This window comes from Natator depressus, chromosome 10, assembly GCF_965152275.1.
Source record: "Natator depressus isolate rNatDep1 chromosome 10, rNatDep2.hap1, whole genome shotgun sequence".
Taxonomy (NCBI): Eukaryota; Metazoa; Chordata; order Testudines; family Cheloniidae; genus Natator; species Natator depressus.
The window spans coordinates 22,871,568-22,890,958 of NC_134243.1; the positions used below are offsets into that span (position 1 = coordinate 22,871,568).

At 40.1% G+C, this 19,391-nt stretch overlaps 1 protein-coding gene across 1 annotated transcript in view; it reads left to right on the top strand.

Moving 5' to 3' along the window:
• LOC141994926 (uncharacterized) overlaps window positions 1-19,391 on the top strand; it is a 151,488-nt gene that overhangs the window by 54,085 nt on the left and 78,012 nt on the right. Inside the window, exons 15-26 of the mRNA XM_074965451.1 lie at window positions 511-629; window positions 1,798-2,079; window positions 4,110-4,265; window positions 4,795-4,979; window positions 6,873-7,055; window positions 10,348-10,439; window positions 10,668-10,837; window positions 12,672-12,831; window positions 13,482-13,561; window positions 15,095-15,275; window positions 16,777-16,932; window positions 18,859-18,992. Of these exons, the coding sequence (XP_074821552.1) occupies window positions 511-629; window positions 1,798-2,079; window positions 4,110-4,265; window positions 4,795-4,979; window positions 6,873-7,055; window positions 10,348-10,439; window positions 10,668-10,837; window positions 12,672-12,831; window positions 13,482-13,561; window positions 15,095-15,275; window positions 16,777-16,932; window positions 18,859-18,992 (1,898 nt within the window). The remainder of the gene's footprint in view (window positions 1-510; window positions 630-1,797; window positions 2,080-4,109; window positions 4,266-4,794; window positions 4,980-6,872; window positions 7,056-10,347; window positions 10,440-10,667; window positions 10,838-12,671; window positions 12,832-13,481; window positions 13,562-15,094; window positions 15,276-16,776; window positions 16,933-18,858; window positions 18,993-19,391) is intronic.

Consider the following 19,391-nt stretch of genomic DNA (forward strand, 5'->3'; position numbering starts at 1 on the left):
TACCACTAGGCACCAAATATACCACTAAACAGAACTCTCTCTGAAATACTTGGAGCTTGCTTCTCCTGTCACTTGCATTGTTTTGATTTTGAAGCACCTATGTTGACTTTGCTGGATTTACACTGATGTGAGAAGAGATTAAGGCAAATTCTTTTTGTTTTTTCTTTGGTTTTTTTTCTGCACATCTGTTTTTTGTTTTAGTTTCTCAGAAGCAAAGTCTGATTAGTATTTTTGCTCATGTACTATAAAACTCTTTCTCTTTAATTATATGTAAGACATATACCATACATGCGTCTTCCTGTGGGTGAGCTAGGATTTGTGCATACAGTGGTGTCCATTGAGTTTTTGCTATGTTAAAAGGTTAACAAATGGATTCATCTCTTGGCTGAATGTTTTCTTCTTCTCCATAAAGGACAAAACTGCCATTTCCCAGAGAAAGGCTGGAACTTGAAAAGTAAATGACAATATTTGATCTTAAAATGACCCGATGTTTGATATTTTATATTGCAGCAACTGCAGGTGCTAATGTGGAGGCTGCACTAGTCTTTTCTCCTGCTTCTTTCATCCCACGATCAACAATGACAAACTTGACTATACATACCCTAGGGCGGGCTATAAATCTACTGGAGGTAAATTCTGTTTTTTCCTTCTTCACGGGATGCCTAGTGTATTGAAATAGAACTAAGTGCTTTATAGTTTCTGGGTATAGTTTCCAGTTACGATTTCTTCATCAAGTTATATATTTTTCCCTGAGATTAATGATTATTGTATGAGATTCATCTGGTGAGTTTATGAAAGTTTGGACACAAATCAGCCCTTTCAACACTTCAATTAACAGGCTGATTTGTGTTCAAATTGAAACTCTCTCTACTGTGTTAATGTAGCAGACTAGCCAAGCAGCTTATATCCTCCACTAGTGTCTTATCCACAGTGGAGATAAAGTCTAGTACGGCTGCCAGCTAAAACCCAATCCAGCTCCTACTGAAGTCATTAGGAATCTTTTCATTGGTTTCAGTGGGAGCTGGATGCAACCCAACAGAGTTACTCCGTTAGTTCAAGAGTGCTTTTTGTTGCTGAAGGCCCCGGGTTCAATCCCTGCTGACAATGCATGGTTGTGGTCTGTACAAAATGGTGACCCATATGCAACCTCATTGTCATTGTGCCCTCAGTTATACCCGGAATTGCACAGCTGGAACTGAAGGCGCAGTTCGGCCTCCGGAATCTTTATTGCAGATGAAGATGCCCATGAGGGAAAGAATTCAGCTTAATTTTCTGACCCAAGATTGCCATTTGCAAGGCCAGTAGTTAGAAAAAAAATCTTTTTACATGAAATGTGCACCAATTGGATATTGACTCTCATAATGCTGTGTGAGTCAGCTTTCTGAACAGAACCACACTTGAAGTTTCTGTGTAGCACAGAAAAAAGAGGTGTGTAATGTTACAAGCAATATTATTTGTAACATGCTCAACTAGGTGTAGCCAGAACACATGCTTCAGGGTGCAAATGGATTGCTGCCAGATTAAGAAAGAAATGTTTCCCCAATATAGAGCATCACATGGTTGGCTATAGTTGCGGTATGGAAGTTATTAGTGAGGCATCCAGTATTGGCCCCTGCCTGAGGCAGGATAGTGGACTCAATGGACTAACAGTTTGGCCTGGTATGGCTAATTCATTGTTGCTATAGAGGCCTACATTTTGCCAGTCCAGAGCCATTCTGGTAGTTAAATTTCTATTTGCTGAGTATGGACCTGGTTATGCACAGCTATGTATGGTCTTCTAAATATATTCTCTTCTAGTTTAACGTATGGTTAGAGAATGCGGAGGATCTCATGCAGAAGATGGTTGGCCAACACTCTGCTACGTTTAGTGAATACTTATTTACAAATACTGATGAAAGAAACTCCAAGTGGGAAAATCCAGTAGAGGCAGCTGGAAAACCCAAACAAAAGAAGCTGACTTCAAAGAGAGAGAGCCGTGGAGATCGTCTGGTGACCAAAAGGGCAAAGCCCAAGTTAAGAAAAGCAAAGCAGAGCTGTCCAGATGGAAAGTACAATAAGATGAGTGAGTTAGTGAAAAAGGTAACTAAATATACATATCCTGGTAAAGACTTTGAAGCTCTAAAGTAGTCTCTGGGTCTGATCTAGAATTGCCTAGAACTCCTGTATGAAAAGGATGTAGAATGCTGTCCTTTGGATGTGGCAGTTTTTTACACAGGTTTTAATGACTGTGCAAGAATCAAGGATGTGGTGAATCATGCCCTGTTTTGCAGAAGCTATATTAACTTAGAGCATTGGTTCCCAGACAATGGTATATGTCACCAAATACTTTGGGCTGTCTCTCCATACTTGGAGGCTTAATCTTGTTCCTATTGATGTCTGTCTGTCCTTTTTTTTTTTGGTCCATAGATTTCAAGAGGAACACAAGCAAGCCCTTAATGTTGAGCTTCTGCCTTGGTGCACTGTTGTTGCTTATTTCTTATTCAGCTGTGTGTGCTGTGAACTGCAATGGAATTCATTGTGCAGCAACCAATGAAATGAAGATTAGAGTTTGGAGCAACCCATGCTCTGGGCAGAACTGACTGGGATGTGATGGCTGCAACAGCTGAGCTGTAGTCTGATAAATTACCCCAATTGCTCAGAAAGCTGGTCTTTTTGGAGTACAATATATTTACCATCTTTTTTTTTCCTATTGGAAACTAAGAGACAGCTGTGGTTTATAGGAGCCTGCATATGATTGATGTTAGAGCTGAGCAGATAATGGAAACAAATTTCTGTGAGCACTAAATTTGACAATATTTGTGCTTGGATTTTCTTTGGCTGTATTTGTGCCTCTTTCCATGGACATTCTTGTAATCAACTTTCACTAGCATATGTGGTCTCAGAAAGCAGCTTTTCGGCTTATTGAATACTCAGGGAAGGAGAATTTTAAATTTTCTTTTATGAATTTACCCAGCAAAATCACATTATTTTAATCTAATCAGAGGAGAGAAACAGTACCATGTGACTTATTTGAGTCTCAGAGCCGAGGTCAATTGACCGATCACAACTACCCAACACAAGCCAATTTTCTAATAGCAAGCAATGTTGTCTAATAAGTTCAAATAACAAATACATCTGAGAGAGGCAAAATCCATTCGTGGTTATTCTGGAAACAGAGGCCAAACAAATGTTTAAATTGTTAAAATTTGTCGGTTCAGCTTTTTATTTTTATAATCATTGTTTAATGTGTTTATTTTATATACAAATTCTGATCCCAATCTTGCATACACTTATGCAAGTGCTATACATCAAACTCCTAAGAAGTCCCATTGAAATTAATAGAGGACTGCTCCCACACTTAAAGTTAAGCATGTCTGTGAATGTTTGCATGGTAGGCTTTATCTTGCACTGCCAGGGTGTCACTGGTCCTAGCAAGCACCTTCTTCCTGCTACCCAGTAGGACTGCAGGGAGGGCTCCCAGCTTCTGCCCCCTCCCCCGAGCGACGCCGGGAGCCGGTAGGGCAGAGTGGAGCAGGGCGGGATGGGGCCAGGTCACCAGCTGCTGCTGCCAGCACCAGGCCTCCCGTTAACTCCCCAGGCCACCCTGGACCCACGTTCCCCTGAAGCGTGAGGCCCCCCAAAGTGCTGGGCTCAGGGCAGTTAGCCCGGTCCATCCTATGGACGGGATGGCTCTGCTTGGACCCATTCTGGGCACCACCAAAAATTATACAAACCTGACGCCCATGATTATTCCAGGGAGGTCAGTGGTTTTGTTTCCCCAAAGCCATATCTGTCTCTGGTTTGTAGCACTGTTGTGGCTGGCACAGCAGTGTTCAGCATTTCAGGAGCCCCATCACTCACCCATCTTGAGTATGATCAGTTGGGAGCAGCTATCACTTCCGCTCCTGGCTGAAAGTAGCTGATCCTTGGTGTGTGGAATGCTGGACAGGACACAGCAGGCCTAATAACCAGGGGCTCATGTGGTCTTGTCATATTTGCGTGGGTTCAAATGCCCCACCATCCCCTCTGCTAATAATCTGAACTGCACTGACGATGAGTTTGCTGTGAGGTTGAATGGTATTTTGTGTAAATAGCCCCTGCTCCTAAATAACTCTGTACCACTCTGTCAGTTTACTGAAAGGATGGGGAAAAAGAAGGAGCTGAAATGCGAACTGAGCATCAAGATTTTTGGAAATGAACTCAGCTTTTTGGACTGTGAGGATATAAAGAAGCAAGTGAAACATTATTCCCTGAACCTGGCGGAGCTGGCTGTCAAGCTTCTAAAGGTAAAAGGAACCATTTTGCTGTTTGAAAGTGGGTGCTTGGAGAAACTAGTTTTGAACTGATATGTAAGAGGTTGAAGAACAGGGATTATTATTTGTTTTAATTGAACCAAATCAGAATATTTTTTTTTAGAAACCTTTAAGACTGGGAAATACATGGGATCTACTCTGGCTTGTAACAAAACGGGATGTGTTTGTGTCACCATGAACAAAATTTAGTTTAATGTCTTGATTATGCTTGTCCCTGTTCTTGTCCAAAAACGTTCCTATTTCAGAGCAAAATAATACCTAGTCTTTAAACACTCACAGGGCTTACTCTAGCTGCATTTGTGCCCTTGCCAAAGATAAGCTTTGGTGTTGGTTTCTTACTAATTTCCAAATCCAGCTCAATGAAAAGGGCCTGCTATGGAAGGGGAAATGCTATGAGAAATACAGTGGATGGTTCTGTCCCAAGCAAAAGTCTGGAAAAATCCTTGCAGCTGACTTTATGATATGCATAGCAATTTTATTTTGTTTCATTATTCTGCCATAGGGGCAAGAGGTCCAGTTTAATAAAAGACTGAGTCTGGCTACTGAAGAATTGCTCTTTCCATCAATTTCAGGCTTTCAAGTTAGACTGGCTTTAAATGCTTCAGCAGCAACCAATGTAAAAATCAAAGGGAATGTGGATTTCAAACAACGATCAAATTTTTTCGTAAATGGATATCTCAAGCTAAGGTAAAAGATGCTTTATATAGTAGGGAGCAGATATTCTTCATAATTCAAGTACATTGTAGTTAAACTGTAATTACTTTAAACCAGGCTGTGATTACAGTACAGACTGTGGGTTGTATACCAATATCATGAAATGTATCCTAGGAACCTTTGGAAGAGCAGGTTAACATCTTTAAGAGCTGCAGTAATAGAAGAGAGGCAGCATGGTTAGTGTCTGGAACATGTCAATGGAAATCAGGAGTCCTTGGTTCTGACTCTGCCTCAGGACATTTTGCCTTTTTACGAATGTCTACAGTGCAATAAACCCTCTGGGGCACTGAGTCTCAGAGCCCAGGTCAATTGACTCGGGCTTGCAGGGCTAAAAGCCGCTTTGGGGGTTTCAGAGCCAAGGCTCCAGCCTGAGACTGAATGTCTGTATTGCAATTTTTAGCCCCGCAGCCTGAGCGCCACAAACCCTCATCCGCTGGCCAGGCTAGTCATGGCTGTACCACAGGTCTTTTTATTGCCATGGAGATGTACCCTTTGTTCCTTAATGAGTTTAATAATACAGACTCACTTTTATAAGGCACGTGGGTGGAAATTGCTATATAACTGCGAAGTAAGTACCATGTATTTATTACTTCCACACACTTCCGACAGTGAGGGAACGTAGTGGTGCTTTAGGCACAAGTTCCATGCGGATGTGCCCTGCAATCAATTTGGAAATCCACGTAGAATATTCAGCGACCAGCAGTGTGCGATATGTTGCCCTGTTATCAGGAAGCAGCAGTTTTTTATGCTGTCCATTTAATTTTAAATTCTCTATTGTTGGGCTTCTCCAGCCCTGCTTTTTTAGCCAGCCCACCTATAGTACCTCTCAGTCAAGTTTACAAACGTTTGCAGGTGGGTGATCTCAAGAGCTGCTTTTCATATCATACAGCTGATTCTGCCTTGGCTTTCATAGGGATCTCCACGATTTTGTCTCCAACGGGACTTGGGGTATGGGGTATGGTCGGGGTGCTTTTTAATTGTAGGAGGCCATTCCATCAAAGTCATTCAGGCGGAAATATGCTTTTGCTGTGTCCCAACCAATCAGGTAGCTCAGTTTAAAAAAAATATTGGGAGGGAGGGTTTGTTTTGAATCCGTTAGATAAGTTACACACCTCCTGCGTTTGTCTTACACGTTCACGTTTCCCTTCCGCAACCATACCACTTTCCAAAGCAGGTTCCTGAAGATGAGATGTTGGTTTAAAGGTTTTTCTGAGCTATGGATAGAAATCCTTGCCCCAAAAATTCAGTTCGGGAGACCAAAGTATTTCATCCTTCTTTTGAGGCTACTGGTTAAAAAATGTATACCCACTTATTCCTCTATGTTGATGAGCATCACGCCATAATCTGTGATATTACAAATTAAGTTTGCATATGAGAATAAATTGCATTATGGGTCAAATATATCCAGTTGGTGTCAATAGGCTATATTCCAGATTATACCAGATGAGGATCTAGCCGTGTATTAGCTTACCTGACTCTGTCAGACTTTTAGCTGTGTTCTTCAATTATTTATTTGAACTTTGCTATGTCATGTATAAATAGAGATGGGCCTGAATCAAAACACTGGATCCAACCACTTCCCTTGCCTCTTCTGGTGGAGTCTGGATTTGAATCCAGGTCTAAATTCCTTAGCTTGTATACACCTCTGTTATAACAAACAGACTTTTGCTGTGGCTTGTATTAAGATGCGTGTGTCTGAATATTTCAAAGTTATTTTAAAAAACAAAATGTTCACCCCAATTTTAAAGTTAGCAATGCAACATGTACAGTGCCACAGAGGATAAGAAGCCTGTGGCTTAGATTATGGTGTTGGTAAATAAAGAAGGTGCTTTTCAGTGGGAACTGTTTCTTTGCATCTCTTGCCAGTGCTTTTATCCAGATTTCTGCCCAAATGGGAATTGTGGGGAATTTGGGAAGAGCTGGCTTGAACTGGGTAACAGGACTGAGGACATCAACCAGCCTTGATGGAGGAATCCAGGTGAAAAAAGGCCAAGAACTTAAAGTTTTCTTGAACACTCCCGAAGAATCCATGGAGATAATCAACTTCAGGTAAGAACAGATGAGTGCAACTGTAACACCAACAGACCCCGGTCGTCGGGTGGAATCGAACCGGGGACCTCAGGATCTTAGTGCATGAGCCTCTACTGCATGAGCTAAAAGCCAACTGGCTATTAGCTAAGGCTGTAGAGCAGACTCACTTTATCTCTCTAGGTGGTCTTGGTGCCACTAGATGGCACAGAACACCACACCCAGGAGGTGTGTGGGTTACACAATGTCCAGAGAACACTAACCATGATAACCTTCTAAAATCTGAACTTAGCTGGCAGGTTTGTTAACAGTGTGGGAATTTAAATTTGAATTCAGTTTTCTCCCTGTAGCTATAGTGTCTGTACTTTGGTACTAAACTGAACAGGGTGACTCAGTATGGTGTAGCTATGCCCCGTACAAAGTTGCCATTTTGAAAATAGACACTTATTGGGTCTATTCACACTTCAGATCTTTCATATGATGTTTATGAAGGCCTAGTGGGAGCTAGTAAAAGTGAAAAAAACACTGGGCCAAATCCCGATATCCTCGTTCAATTTTTGCTTGATTCTTACTCAGGCAAAACTCCCATTGCTTTAGTGGAGGTTTTGCTGAGTAAGGACTGAGAGAAAACACAGAAGGTTTTTGATTCTTCATTATGATTCTCAATACAGGCTAACAGTTGCTGGGGCAGGAAAGTGAAACTGGTTTGACTCTTGGTCTCGGAAATGATTAGGATTCTTGTACGTTTTACTGGCCCACAGAGGAGAATCGGTGTACCCCTTGATCTTCGTGAGAATGTGTAACTTTGTGGGTGAAAAGGTTCATGGGCTCTAGAGGCTGCTGGGATCATGAGATGTGAACAGTGCATTTTCCTTTGGTTCTTCTGTATGGTTCTGCAGTGGCCACTTGGTGAAAATGTATTTAAGCTTATACTAGCAAAAGCAGCTGGTTTTGATCTGGGGCTTGTAAAAGGAAGGCATTTGTGGGTCAGCTCAGAAGCAATGAGAAGAAGTGTCTTGCATATGATGATAAGGCAATGATGGGTGGAAATATATGATATATGACAAACTAAACAGAAATATTACCAAGAATGCAATGGGATTGTTCCTATCTGTGCAAGGGCATTGTGGAAGGCAAGAGTTGAAATAACAAGAAGAATTCGATAGTCTGAAGATTCTCATATTGCACGGTCATCAAAGTGGTATTTAAATGCAAGACTGATGTCAAAAGTCAGGGAAATAGTCAGATCTGGCTGGGGTCAAAGCAGTAGGGCTGTCTAGCAACATATACAGCCACTTTCATCATCAATTAATCTATGTGATAACAGGGTAAGTATGTGAAATTCCTGTTTAACAATGCATGCCCATATGGGAGAATTTTACTCTTATACTGTATGATTATATTGCTATACGTACTATAACTGTGTACATCCTATCATCTGAGTGAGATATAATCATATCACAACCACTTCTTTGTACAGTATTGTTTTAATTAGAGATATGACAGTAATGAACTGCAAAAGACATTTCCTCTCCTTTCCCCAGTTTCTCACTGACTAGCAATGCTCTGTCTTCTCTGGAGCTTTTGCATCCAAGTAATCTATATTTCAGGGAATTGTCCCAGTGCAGCAAGAACGTGGCTTTACTCCTGCAGATTGATAGTATGTAACAACATAACTGGGCTCATTTGGTATACCATGTTTCGTGAGGTGTACCCAGCAGGTGAGTGCCTGCTGACATCACTGAATGTTGGGTAAAGGATGCTTCATGTCTCAACAGCTTCCAGAAGTTAAACTGACGAATTGTTTGTGCTAGGCTTTGTCGTGTATATTTCCAGCAGTTTTCTCTTTTCTTCTTACTTTCAGATTTGACAGAAGTCCAAGTGGAAAATTCTGGACCAGCAAGATGGCTGGATGTGTTGACATATTATAAACCACATGCTCCAGCCTCTTAGATGAGACAACAGATTTATAAAACATTTACAGCATAGTTACTTTCTTTTACCTATGTCTTGGTTTTGCACTCTGTCTTCAGGGGCTTTCATACTCATGGAAAAGTCAAGGGATAGAGCATTAATTTACTTTTGATGAGTTTTCAGCTAAAGCACAAAGCAGAATTAGAAAACTGTAGTTCACACTGCAGGGGCAGGAGGCAAATCTGTTGATGACACAACTTTTTGGCTTATGGCAACTAATTCAGTGTACTGCAATGTCCATCCAATTCCAAATGCACACAACTTCTCTCTCTCCCCACACCCAACATTTTCATCTCAGAATAATCTTAAATAATCATTTTACCATGATATTAAATCAACGTTATTTCTGTTTCTACTTTATTAACGCTTTCATGCCTATCAAGGGTGGAGTCTTTGCACACCCTATCTCCCACTGAAGTCCTGCAAGAAATGTAGGATTGGAACATAGTTGATGGCCAGACCATACTCTAAATTGCGGGGGGAGAAGAGAAGCATGGAGGGCCAGGAATTACCCTAACTTGGGCTGAACTAGTTGAGGGAGGAGTTGTGTCTAAACAGCAGCTTCTGTCCTCCCGCTTTCCAACTTCACAGCACCCTCCTTCATGGGTTTGGTGTTATGGACGGGGGTATGGCTGTGTGGAGAGGGAGTGAGATCAAATGGATGGCAGCCATTCATGGCATCATCCTTCACCTGCCAGCAACTATAAGCAAGAAACACTGCTGTCCTTGGCAGCTCACAATTTAGCACAGAGTTCTTTGTAATTTGCTGCTTTTAAATTCTCTGGACTGGTTTGCTTTCATCCCTCACTATTTTATACACACTATGTCCCTCTTTTTCACTAGATAGGAGCTGCCTCCTCTGTACAATCTTACGGGCCTTATTCTCTGCTCACTTTCTTCAGTGTTAATTAGGAGTTACTCCACTGAAGTCAATGGAGTTCCATTGATGTGAATCAGGAGAATCAGATCCTATACAATTGTTCTACTTCTAAAGAGTAAGGATTAGAATAAAGATGAGAGTAAGGATTGTTCTTCACCTCCCAAGGGCAAATTCACCCCTGTGCTGAGACCCATCTATGTACCACTGAAGTCCCTATTAAGGCTTAAAGTGGTGCATAAGCTTTGTGCAAGACTTCCACAAAGAAGAGACTTGCACTCCTAATGAATATAAACATGTAGAGACCTCAGTAGAATGTCACCTTTCTAATAATATTTTTCCACCTAGGAGAGGATGAAACAGACCTGAAAGAAAGGCAAATCAGCGCAATTATGTATAAAAACTTGTAGCAGTGATTAAATAAATCATTTTTAAATGACTATTTGCATTTCTTTGTTATAGCTCCAAATTTTACCTCACAACAATGGACGGGATGGAAAATATTGAAGGTTTCCAAGACCATATAGAAACCAAGTCCTGCACTAGTGAGGAAGGTAGGCTTGTGGATATTGTATCTATCATACAGAATTAAATCATTCTGAAATATATATAGAGGTCTGAATCATAACAAACAGCACATTTGACACAATTGTGAATTTCTTCTCATCTCATTACTTCAGAATAATCTACACCTTAGTAATTCTCCTCAGATAGTCTGTGTGTCCTCTTGGCTTAATCATAATGCTGTTCTAACTGAACCCAATGCTCTTGTGTTTCACCAGTGTCCAAGATTTTTGGCTGGCAGTTGTGTTCTGAAATGTCTTACCCTGGTAAAACCAGTGGTTTGCCTTTCCCATTCTCTGGACCAGCAAAAGCAGCTATGACATTAAAGAAGCAAGACAGAGGCTTGCAACAGTACCTGATGGAAGCTGCCTATAACTATACTCCTCAGGTACAATTACACCAGCTATTATTTTTGGTTTGGTAGATATATTCATTTCCATTGACTCGAGTGAAAAATGTGTTTTAGCACATTGCGTGCTCCAGCCCAGCCAGTTTCCAGCAGCTAGAGGATCCAGTTGGCATAGAAAGAAAAAAGTTACTACTATCTGACACTTGTGGTGGATAATTATTCTTGTCCCTTTATAACAATTAGAGAACAGATAAGTTAAGTGACTTGACTAAGGTCACACAGTCAGACACTGATAGAGCTGGGAGCAGAACCCAGGACTTCCTGACTTGGTGCCTTGAGCTAACCACAAGGCAACACTGCCTCTCTTTAACCCCTTTTCTATACTTGTGCTAAAAATCAATCTCCTTAAACCAGTATGAGCTGTTAATGTAGGTGCACTTTTGCCAGTTTAAAACTTGCTGATATCAATAAGAAACCAACTTAAGCTAAATTAATTAAGCAAGAGTTAAACAGACTTAAGTGTGTCTACTTTAGGGCCTTGCTCCACTTTAACAAGATTAGTTTTTAAATTGATGTAGTGTTTTTTGTATGGACAAGGCCTAAGAGAGAGGATTTTCTACACTGTGGAGAAGACAGCAAGGATTTCTGACTTTTCTAAATCTATAGTCTCAAAATATTTGAGGGCTGTTTTCTGGCTGTGTTAATGTTTCAAGGTTACTGATGATATCTTCAGGAAACTGCTTTGGAAAAGTGGTTAGCTAGTTGCTGCCTATGGTGATAGAAGATAAAAATATGGGTTGGGGTGGTCTCATTTGTGAATAAAACCAGGAAAAACCCTAGCCATTTGTAATTAGCTAAGTGAGGGAAGCAAAAGGTGACTGGAGCATGAATTCACGGAATAGCCAAAGATCATGCAAAAAGAATTTTGGTCTGAAACAGACAGTCAAAGACACATTTTATGTCCCACCCAACAGGACATTGTAAACAGGCCTGAGAAATTCCAGGCAAAATAAATTGTGATATTAACAAAGCCATTTGTTGATATCTGCAGCCTCCAATGCTGTAGACACTGTAACTGAGAAGAGAACTGTGATTTTGGAATATCCAGCTCTGGGGCAGGAGAAACGCAGAGATTGACCGTGTAAAATTACTGGCACAAAAATGGACAGTAGAGCTTCTTTCTGATTGGCCCACAATGTTCTGAACTGGTCATGCATTTAGTACAGAATTACAGAGTCTACTATTTAAAATGGCACATAAACTAGTGCCTCCCAATCTGTGTTTTCAGCACTATTTATAAAACTTATTTTTTTCATTATGATTTTAGTCCAAAACTTAGCATTCTATTGTCAAACTCTGCCCTATTACATTCAAAGGCTTCCAGGAATAGTAAGGGGAAAACATTCTAATGCTAATTGAATGTGGCCCTAGAATGTGAAGGTACTTAATGAAAATAGTAGAAAATGTTTGAGTGAGTTAAGCTCTATACCTGGATTCTGGGTTAGAATTTTCTCAAAGTTTGGCAGGGTGTGGCACGATTTCAAGAGGCTCTGAGGGTGCTATGAAATCCTAGGTGTTCAAATGAGAGTTCACAAGTCTATCACTGGGCTGGGACTGGAAAATTCAGCTAGTTGCAAATTAATACTATCAGATGTATGAGAAGCATTTGGAATAAAAGATAAAATTAAATTGGAAATGGAAATGCACACCTGGAAATGGTTTATACAAGAATTATAGAAGTAGATTGGAAAAACAGTCTTAATATCCTAGCAATGGAGCCTGCTGTGATTCCTTGACGTAATTCCATATGGCCAGCTCCATTTTGTAAATGCTCTGCCAGTTGCAGATGTCATGATCATTTCTTTTTTTCTAGGAGGATTCTTGGATTCCAAGTGAAGTTGTCCTTCATTTCTTTATTGGGACACCAAAGTCAGACCTGAAAAGGGATGTTGGGGTTGACCTCAATTTTAATGTCCCACAGAAAAAATTCAGAATCAAATTTATGCAGCCAAAGAAAAAAATCCAAGTCGATGGTAGGTCTTTCAACTAACAACCAGATCCTCTGTTAGCGGCAATCAGGGGAGCTCTGTTACAGCCAATGGAGTTACTCCAATATACGCCAGCAGAGGATCTAGCTGTAAATTTATACTGAATTGTATGATAGCCATTCAGCCAATGTAGATGACATTATTATAGATTCTCCATCAGCTGGGGTAATTGCATCTTTGTTAATCCTAGATGCTCCCAAAGGTTCATGCACTCACTGGGAGCTGAAAATCAGATGGCAGGGGAAGGGGGAATTTCCTGCAGAACAGGAATACCAGGTTCCGGCCAGCTTTACTTAAGAGCCTAAGTCCCATTTTCAACATGACAGCCACTTAAGAACTTAAGTCTCAGTGAAAAATCAATGGGACTTAAGTACGTAGAAGCTACGTCTCTTTTGAAAATGGGACTTAGGCTCTTAAGTAAAGCTTAGGTTCCAAAGTCAAATTTTACCCCACACCTCTTACTGTTTTCCTTTGCTCTGCTATTATTTGTTGTTTAATTCTGTAAATGCATTATTCACAGCAATTATAAATACCATGTTTTGATATGTTTTCACATAAGATACAGTAAAAAATATATTGTAGCTTTCTATGTACCAAAAAAAGAAAACATCTGTGTTCTTTCCTATTTCTCTAAGGAAAACTTGAGTTATCTAAGAATTCACGAATTGGACACCTGGAGCTGATACTAGATGACAAAGATGTCTATTATATTAAGGTACATCCTCAAAATACAAAGTTTTCAATAGTAGGATGAAATAGACAAACAGAAACGGGATGAAAAAATCCCCATAGAGGGAAAATAAGACACATGTATACTGAAATAGTGTCTGAATAATCAGTTAGTGGAACGAGTAAGTTCTCTATTACAGGTACATCCATTCATTCAAGTAGGAATAACACATACTGACAGATCATCCCTAAACTGTTTTTTTTTTTATAATCAAATATCCTTAAGCACCAACATATAAGCAAAAGCAATTTTGTTCCATTCAGACTTTGTCTTTAAAACCACCAATAACTGTGCACTATGAGCCTGATCCAAAGTCAGTGAAACTACTCCTATTGACTTCAGTGGGCTTTGGTTTAGTAAGGGTGTATATAGTTTAAATTCCCATGTCCTCTCAGCTACTTGTACTTTTGAAGAGAGCTGAGATGTTTGGGTGATAGGTAGCTTGGAAGATTGGTAACTGAATACAGAGCCTTTTACCTTCAGCTGCTAGTCTATGAGGCTCTGTGTGAGTGCAGCAGCCCATTCCCCCATGTGTTTCTATATGCTGGATTGGGGCTTTAAACAATATTTGGCCTATTTTTCACTTGCATTTGGTGCTAAATGAATAAACTGAAATGATTTCTTAGAGCAGGCTTTCAGTTGCAATCACAAATTTTTACAATGGTCATGCGTAATGTCTGTGACTGAACCCAGAGTTAGCTTTTCACTGGCATGAATTCTGTAGATACAGGAATATCCCAAATATTCCTCTTTTAAAGATATGGTTTGCATCATAGCTGAGAGATAAACAGGATCATTCCAATGCTAAAACTATAAAAGAAAAAAAATCACGTGGGTAGAAATTTAACATTGAAATCGTACTGAGATTTTTTATTTCTCCACAGATTTAGGCTGTAATAATTCACCTTTTTTCATTACTTAATTGGCAACTTAGAAGCCGCATCAACGTGGGTCTGTCGTCTTAATCCTACTTAATTGTTGCACATTTCAACAACTACAGTAGTTTACCAGCTGTTTTTTCCTACAATACAATTTCAACCCAGACATTTTGAACCTTTCTTCTCTTTAGCAGAGCAGCAAATCAAACGCTAATTAACATTGCAGAGTGATGCACTTGCATTCAAGCCAACCAAAATAAAGTTCCAAACTGCCATCCAGTCAATGTTTTCAATAACACCATATCAAACAAATTTTGTTTTCATTTTGTATTTCAGTTTTTTGGTCAGTCCTGCAACATGCTGTGTGTTTTCAATTCCCACTGAAGTCAGTGGGAGTGGAGGATACCTGGCACCTAACAAGACTGGATTCTTTATCTTGTTTGGAAAATAAATCCACTGTCTCCTCACCCATTACTTGTCAACAGCAGCTTTTGCATTTTCTAAATTGAAAATATAAATATTCCCCCTCCTCCTCCCGCATTGGTAAGGTGCCCATCTCAAGTATCTAGTCACCAAATGCTGACTGAGTCTGTTTCTCAAAACATAATCAAACTGGATTGTTGGATCGGGGTTTTTTTAGGGAATGACGGGTTTGCAAACAGTGAGTGGGGAGCAGAGATACACAACCCAGCTGGAAGTAAAGCTGATAAAGCAAGGAAGCCCAATCGTTCTGTCAGGAAACATCACTAAGCAACTTGGCAAGAAAATGGCTTTTTCAGTGTCCCTGCATAATTTATTGAAGGATGCAGCATTTCTTTCAGGTTGGTGGACAAAGTACTTGTCATATACATGAGTGGGATCTGGCGTCCTCGGGACATATGCTGAGAAGAGCATATGTTCTAGTTTCCTGCTTTTATAGGAACTAAAATCCCTTTGAAGTTAATGGGGGTGCCTTTAAAATGTATGCGCTTGTGTGACACTTACTTACCTTGAAAAATAATAGCAGTTATACAGTAAATTAAACATCTTCCTTGAATCCCTTTGTCTGAAAAGAAAAAGTTTAAGTAGCATTAACATTTGCAGGGAGTCATTTATTTAAAAAAATTCTAATTCTATTTTCCATCATTCACATTTGTGTTAAAAACCCTGCTGCTGGTAATGTGGCTAGATAAAAAGGTGAATTCATATACTGGACTAAATCAAAGATGTAACACTTAGGCCCTATTTTTCCCCCCTGACAAAATATCTTAGTGTGGTGGTTGTCAAACTTATTTGATCGCGCACTCCCCCTTTTTTGTGCCTGTAGTCCTTTACACACGCACTCAGCTCCTGCCGCGCAAGTGCATATACTGCCACCCAGCTCTGAAGGCAGCACAGCCACCATCAGCAGCGCAGAAGTAAGGGATCCCATGCTACCCTTACTTATCTGCTGCTGCTGGCGGCAGCGCTGCCTTCAGAGCTGGGCACTTAGCTAGCAGCCGCCGCTCTCCGGCCACCCAGCTCTGAAGGCAGAGCAGCTTCTCATACTCCCTCTCTTCCCCTCCCCCCTGAACACATTCCACACACCCCAGTTTGAGAAGCTCTGTCTTAGTGGAATCTCCAAGGATCCCCTGTGGGTCATGCTTGCCCTCCCAGCATTGCTTCTATAGAGAAATATTGTAGAGCTCAATATTTATTATATCATAATAAAGGAGTGGGCTAGATAAATAGGAAAAAATAAATAAAAGGACCTGTAAAGTGGTGAAAGATGCCTTATTGACAGGCCTGAAAGTGAGCTCCTGTCTTCATCTATAGCACAGGCCGTCCCAGTGGGAGCTTCCCCACATTGTCCATCTCATCCCTATTCTGGGGAGATCATCTGCAGGGTGAGAGTTCAGTCTCTGTCCCTATTTGGTCCTGAACCAGGCTGCTGATACTACCAAGAGTGGCATTAGTTGCGGCCAGATGCAATGTTGTTTCTTTGTAGACTCGTATCCACTGGGAATTGGGCTGAATCCACTCTTCTTTTCATGCAGACCACCTCATAGTAATAGTATATGAATCACTGTAATCTGGGCTGATTTTGAACCAATGAGCTACTGTAAAAGACATGAAAAGCGCTATAGCCATTGGTCAGTCCTTACCACTACCTAAAAGGGCCAATCCTGCAAGGCAGTACACTCTGTCACTGGGGGAGCTGAAGGCACTTGCTATCTCACAGGACTGGGCTGTAGGGCTGCTTTTTAGAAGGCGGTGTATGTTTTTTCCCACCAATGTATCCTTTTTCTGACTGCACAGTTCTCATCATGTGCTGCTGCGTGGTAACCTCTGATCTTTCTGTAGTATTTCTGGAGAAAAAGGTTGATGATAAACTGAGGCAGTACTCACTTGAAGGGGAGACCTACCTTCCAGGTGTTCTTGGATCTCACACCATTGGCCTGCTGCAGCAACGAGGGAGCCTGTGGTCTAATGCTCTGAGAATAAAATATGGACTCCTAGGTACTGTGTAAATGACATTTATTGTTATGCTAAAGAGCAATGCCAAAAGATTAGAACGGTCTTCTGTTTCCCAACTGAATAAATGTAACTCTCAGAATTCCAATGAAAAAAACCCAGAATAAATTTAAAAAGTGGTTTCTGCGAACATTCTCCAATATTTGCTTTAAAATACACTGTTTCTGCAAATATTTCCGCAGGTGCTAGAATGTTTATGAAAACTGAACAAAACAGATGCACAAATTCAGTGAATTCATTTAAAAAATGAGGAAATATTTCCAGAAATGTTTTGCAGTATTTCCCCAGCTACATTATATAGACTAGAAATACCGAGCTATTAAATTTACTGGGCAGCCAAAGCAGTCAGACAATCAAAGGAGTTATATGGCTTTTGCTGAACAGCTATAGCAGTTGGTGCACAGTGTGCATTAAAACCTGACCGTGTGTATGCATATGGCATATTAATCCTGGGTCATGTGTAGTGGTCTGACTAGCTAAATTTTTTTAAACCAGCACAGATATGGTTTACTTTGCTAAAAGTCATCATTTAGTGTCATGTTAGTTAGAATATCATTTACAGAGAAACAAATATTCTTCAACCATATTAGTAAATGGAAAGTGTTTGTGCAGTACAATGGCTATTCTGGTTTGTACAAATACCCACTGAAAGCAAATATCTTTGAGCTTGGAGCTAAAAATAATAAAAGCTAAAAATCCAGACTTACATACAGTGTCGATCCTAAGCATTCAGTCATGAGTTTGGCTTAACAATCAGCCATTACTTTTTGTTTAAATGAAAGCCAAGATTTTCATGTCCTCGTATGGCTCCAGGAGCTAGGCTTTTAACTAAAATCAAAAACAAAAAAAACCCCCACCACGTATTGCAAGACCCACAATAAAATCGCAAAAGCTGACAATCTGCTACTTGCTCAGGTTTTGGAAAGTTTTTACCCAGATAAAAATTCCACCAAAGAAGTAAAATTAATGCCTGGGTGTTTCTCTTACTGCTGGGATGGAGGGGAAGAGAGAAACTGTAGAAAATATGTCAGAACAAACATAAGCGGTATCTTGATTTTCCTTAGGCAAAAATCAGCCTAACGACTTGGACCGTTTTCATTTTGTCTTCTGATGTAAAACAGATGTTTCCAATTTCCTAAACTTGGAAACATCTTTTATTTTATTAGAAAATAAAATAAACAGAGGCCAAAGTCCATAAATAAATCCTATCATGTGACCCATTGTTTTAGGATTTTCATTTCTAATGGAACTTGTGGGATAAATCAAAGTTTTTATGACCTAACCCTGTCACCCCCAACCTTGATAAGCAGTTTTATCAGACAGAGACCTCGGCTAAAACAGCCTCCGCCAGATACCTTTCATTCACACTTCCATGCACTCTAACCTACTTATAGCACTTGGACTGCTCCCTAGCATGTTAGATAGGCACTAGCTACACCTCTGGGCCCCATCGGAAGAGCATGGGACACCTGGATTAAAAGCCTGAAGTGCTGTTACTAGTAATACATACCAATAGCTGGGAACCTTTGGTTTCAATCAGAAGAGGACTCCGAGAAGGATACTACTGATTGCAAACTGTCAGCCCATTTAAATGAACAAAGTGTATACTTCTATATCATATGGTTCTTACTTTGTTAATTAATGTTTTCATTTTCAGAGGCAAGTTCTCCTGTAGAAAACACAAACCCATCATCCCTAAATACATGCTCATTGATACCATAAGAGTGTTCTTACCTCAAGATTCTTAGGATAAAACAAATTATATTTCTGTGAAGAATCTGTTATGATTACGTGAAATGAAAACTATAATGCAGACTTAGGGTTGTATTGATAGTTTACTGTGTATGAGTTGAATCTTTCATTTTTGAAAAGCCAAAGCATTTCCATATGTGTGTGTGTTGACTCAAACAGGAGATGCAAAAAATCTTCGGCATGAATGTAATGCAGGACAGAAAATTAAAGTGGAGACCAATCCAAATGAAGCATACAAACTGGATTTGGGACATGAGCTTCACTGTACACAGACTCCATCCTATAACCATAAGGTAGAGAGTTCAATATGCTGCAATGTAGGGTTTCAAACACAGGGATATCCCAGAGGTCAGTTTTGGGACAAGCTTTTTTCCCTCTTGTTTTAGTTTATAGCCTATTTACCTACTATGGGCTAGGGCATCAAAAATGAAAGTCACCGATTTCTGCTCTCTGTTACAGCTGTGTAAATCCAGAGTAATTCCAGTTACTTCAATTCTTATATATGCATTCATATAATTTCTGTGGAATATTTTTGCATATGCTTTTTAATCCCAGTATTTACATATTAATATATGATTTCATTGTCTTTTCTGTAGTCAGCGGTCCAGGAATCCTCTTAAGCATACAGAGTCATGGTTTCATCATACTTACATGTCCAGAAATTAGAATGTTTTACTTGGGCTTGTAACGCT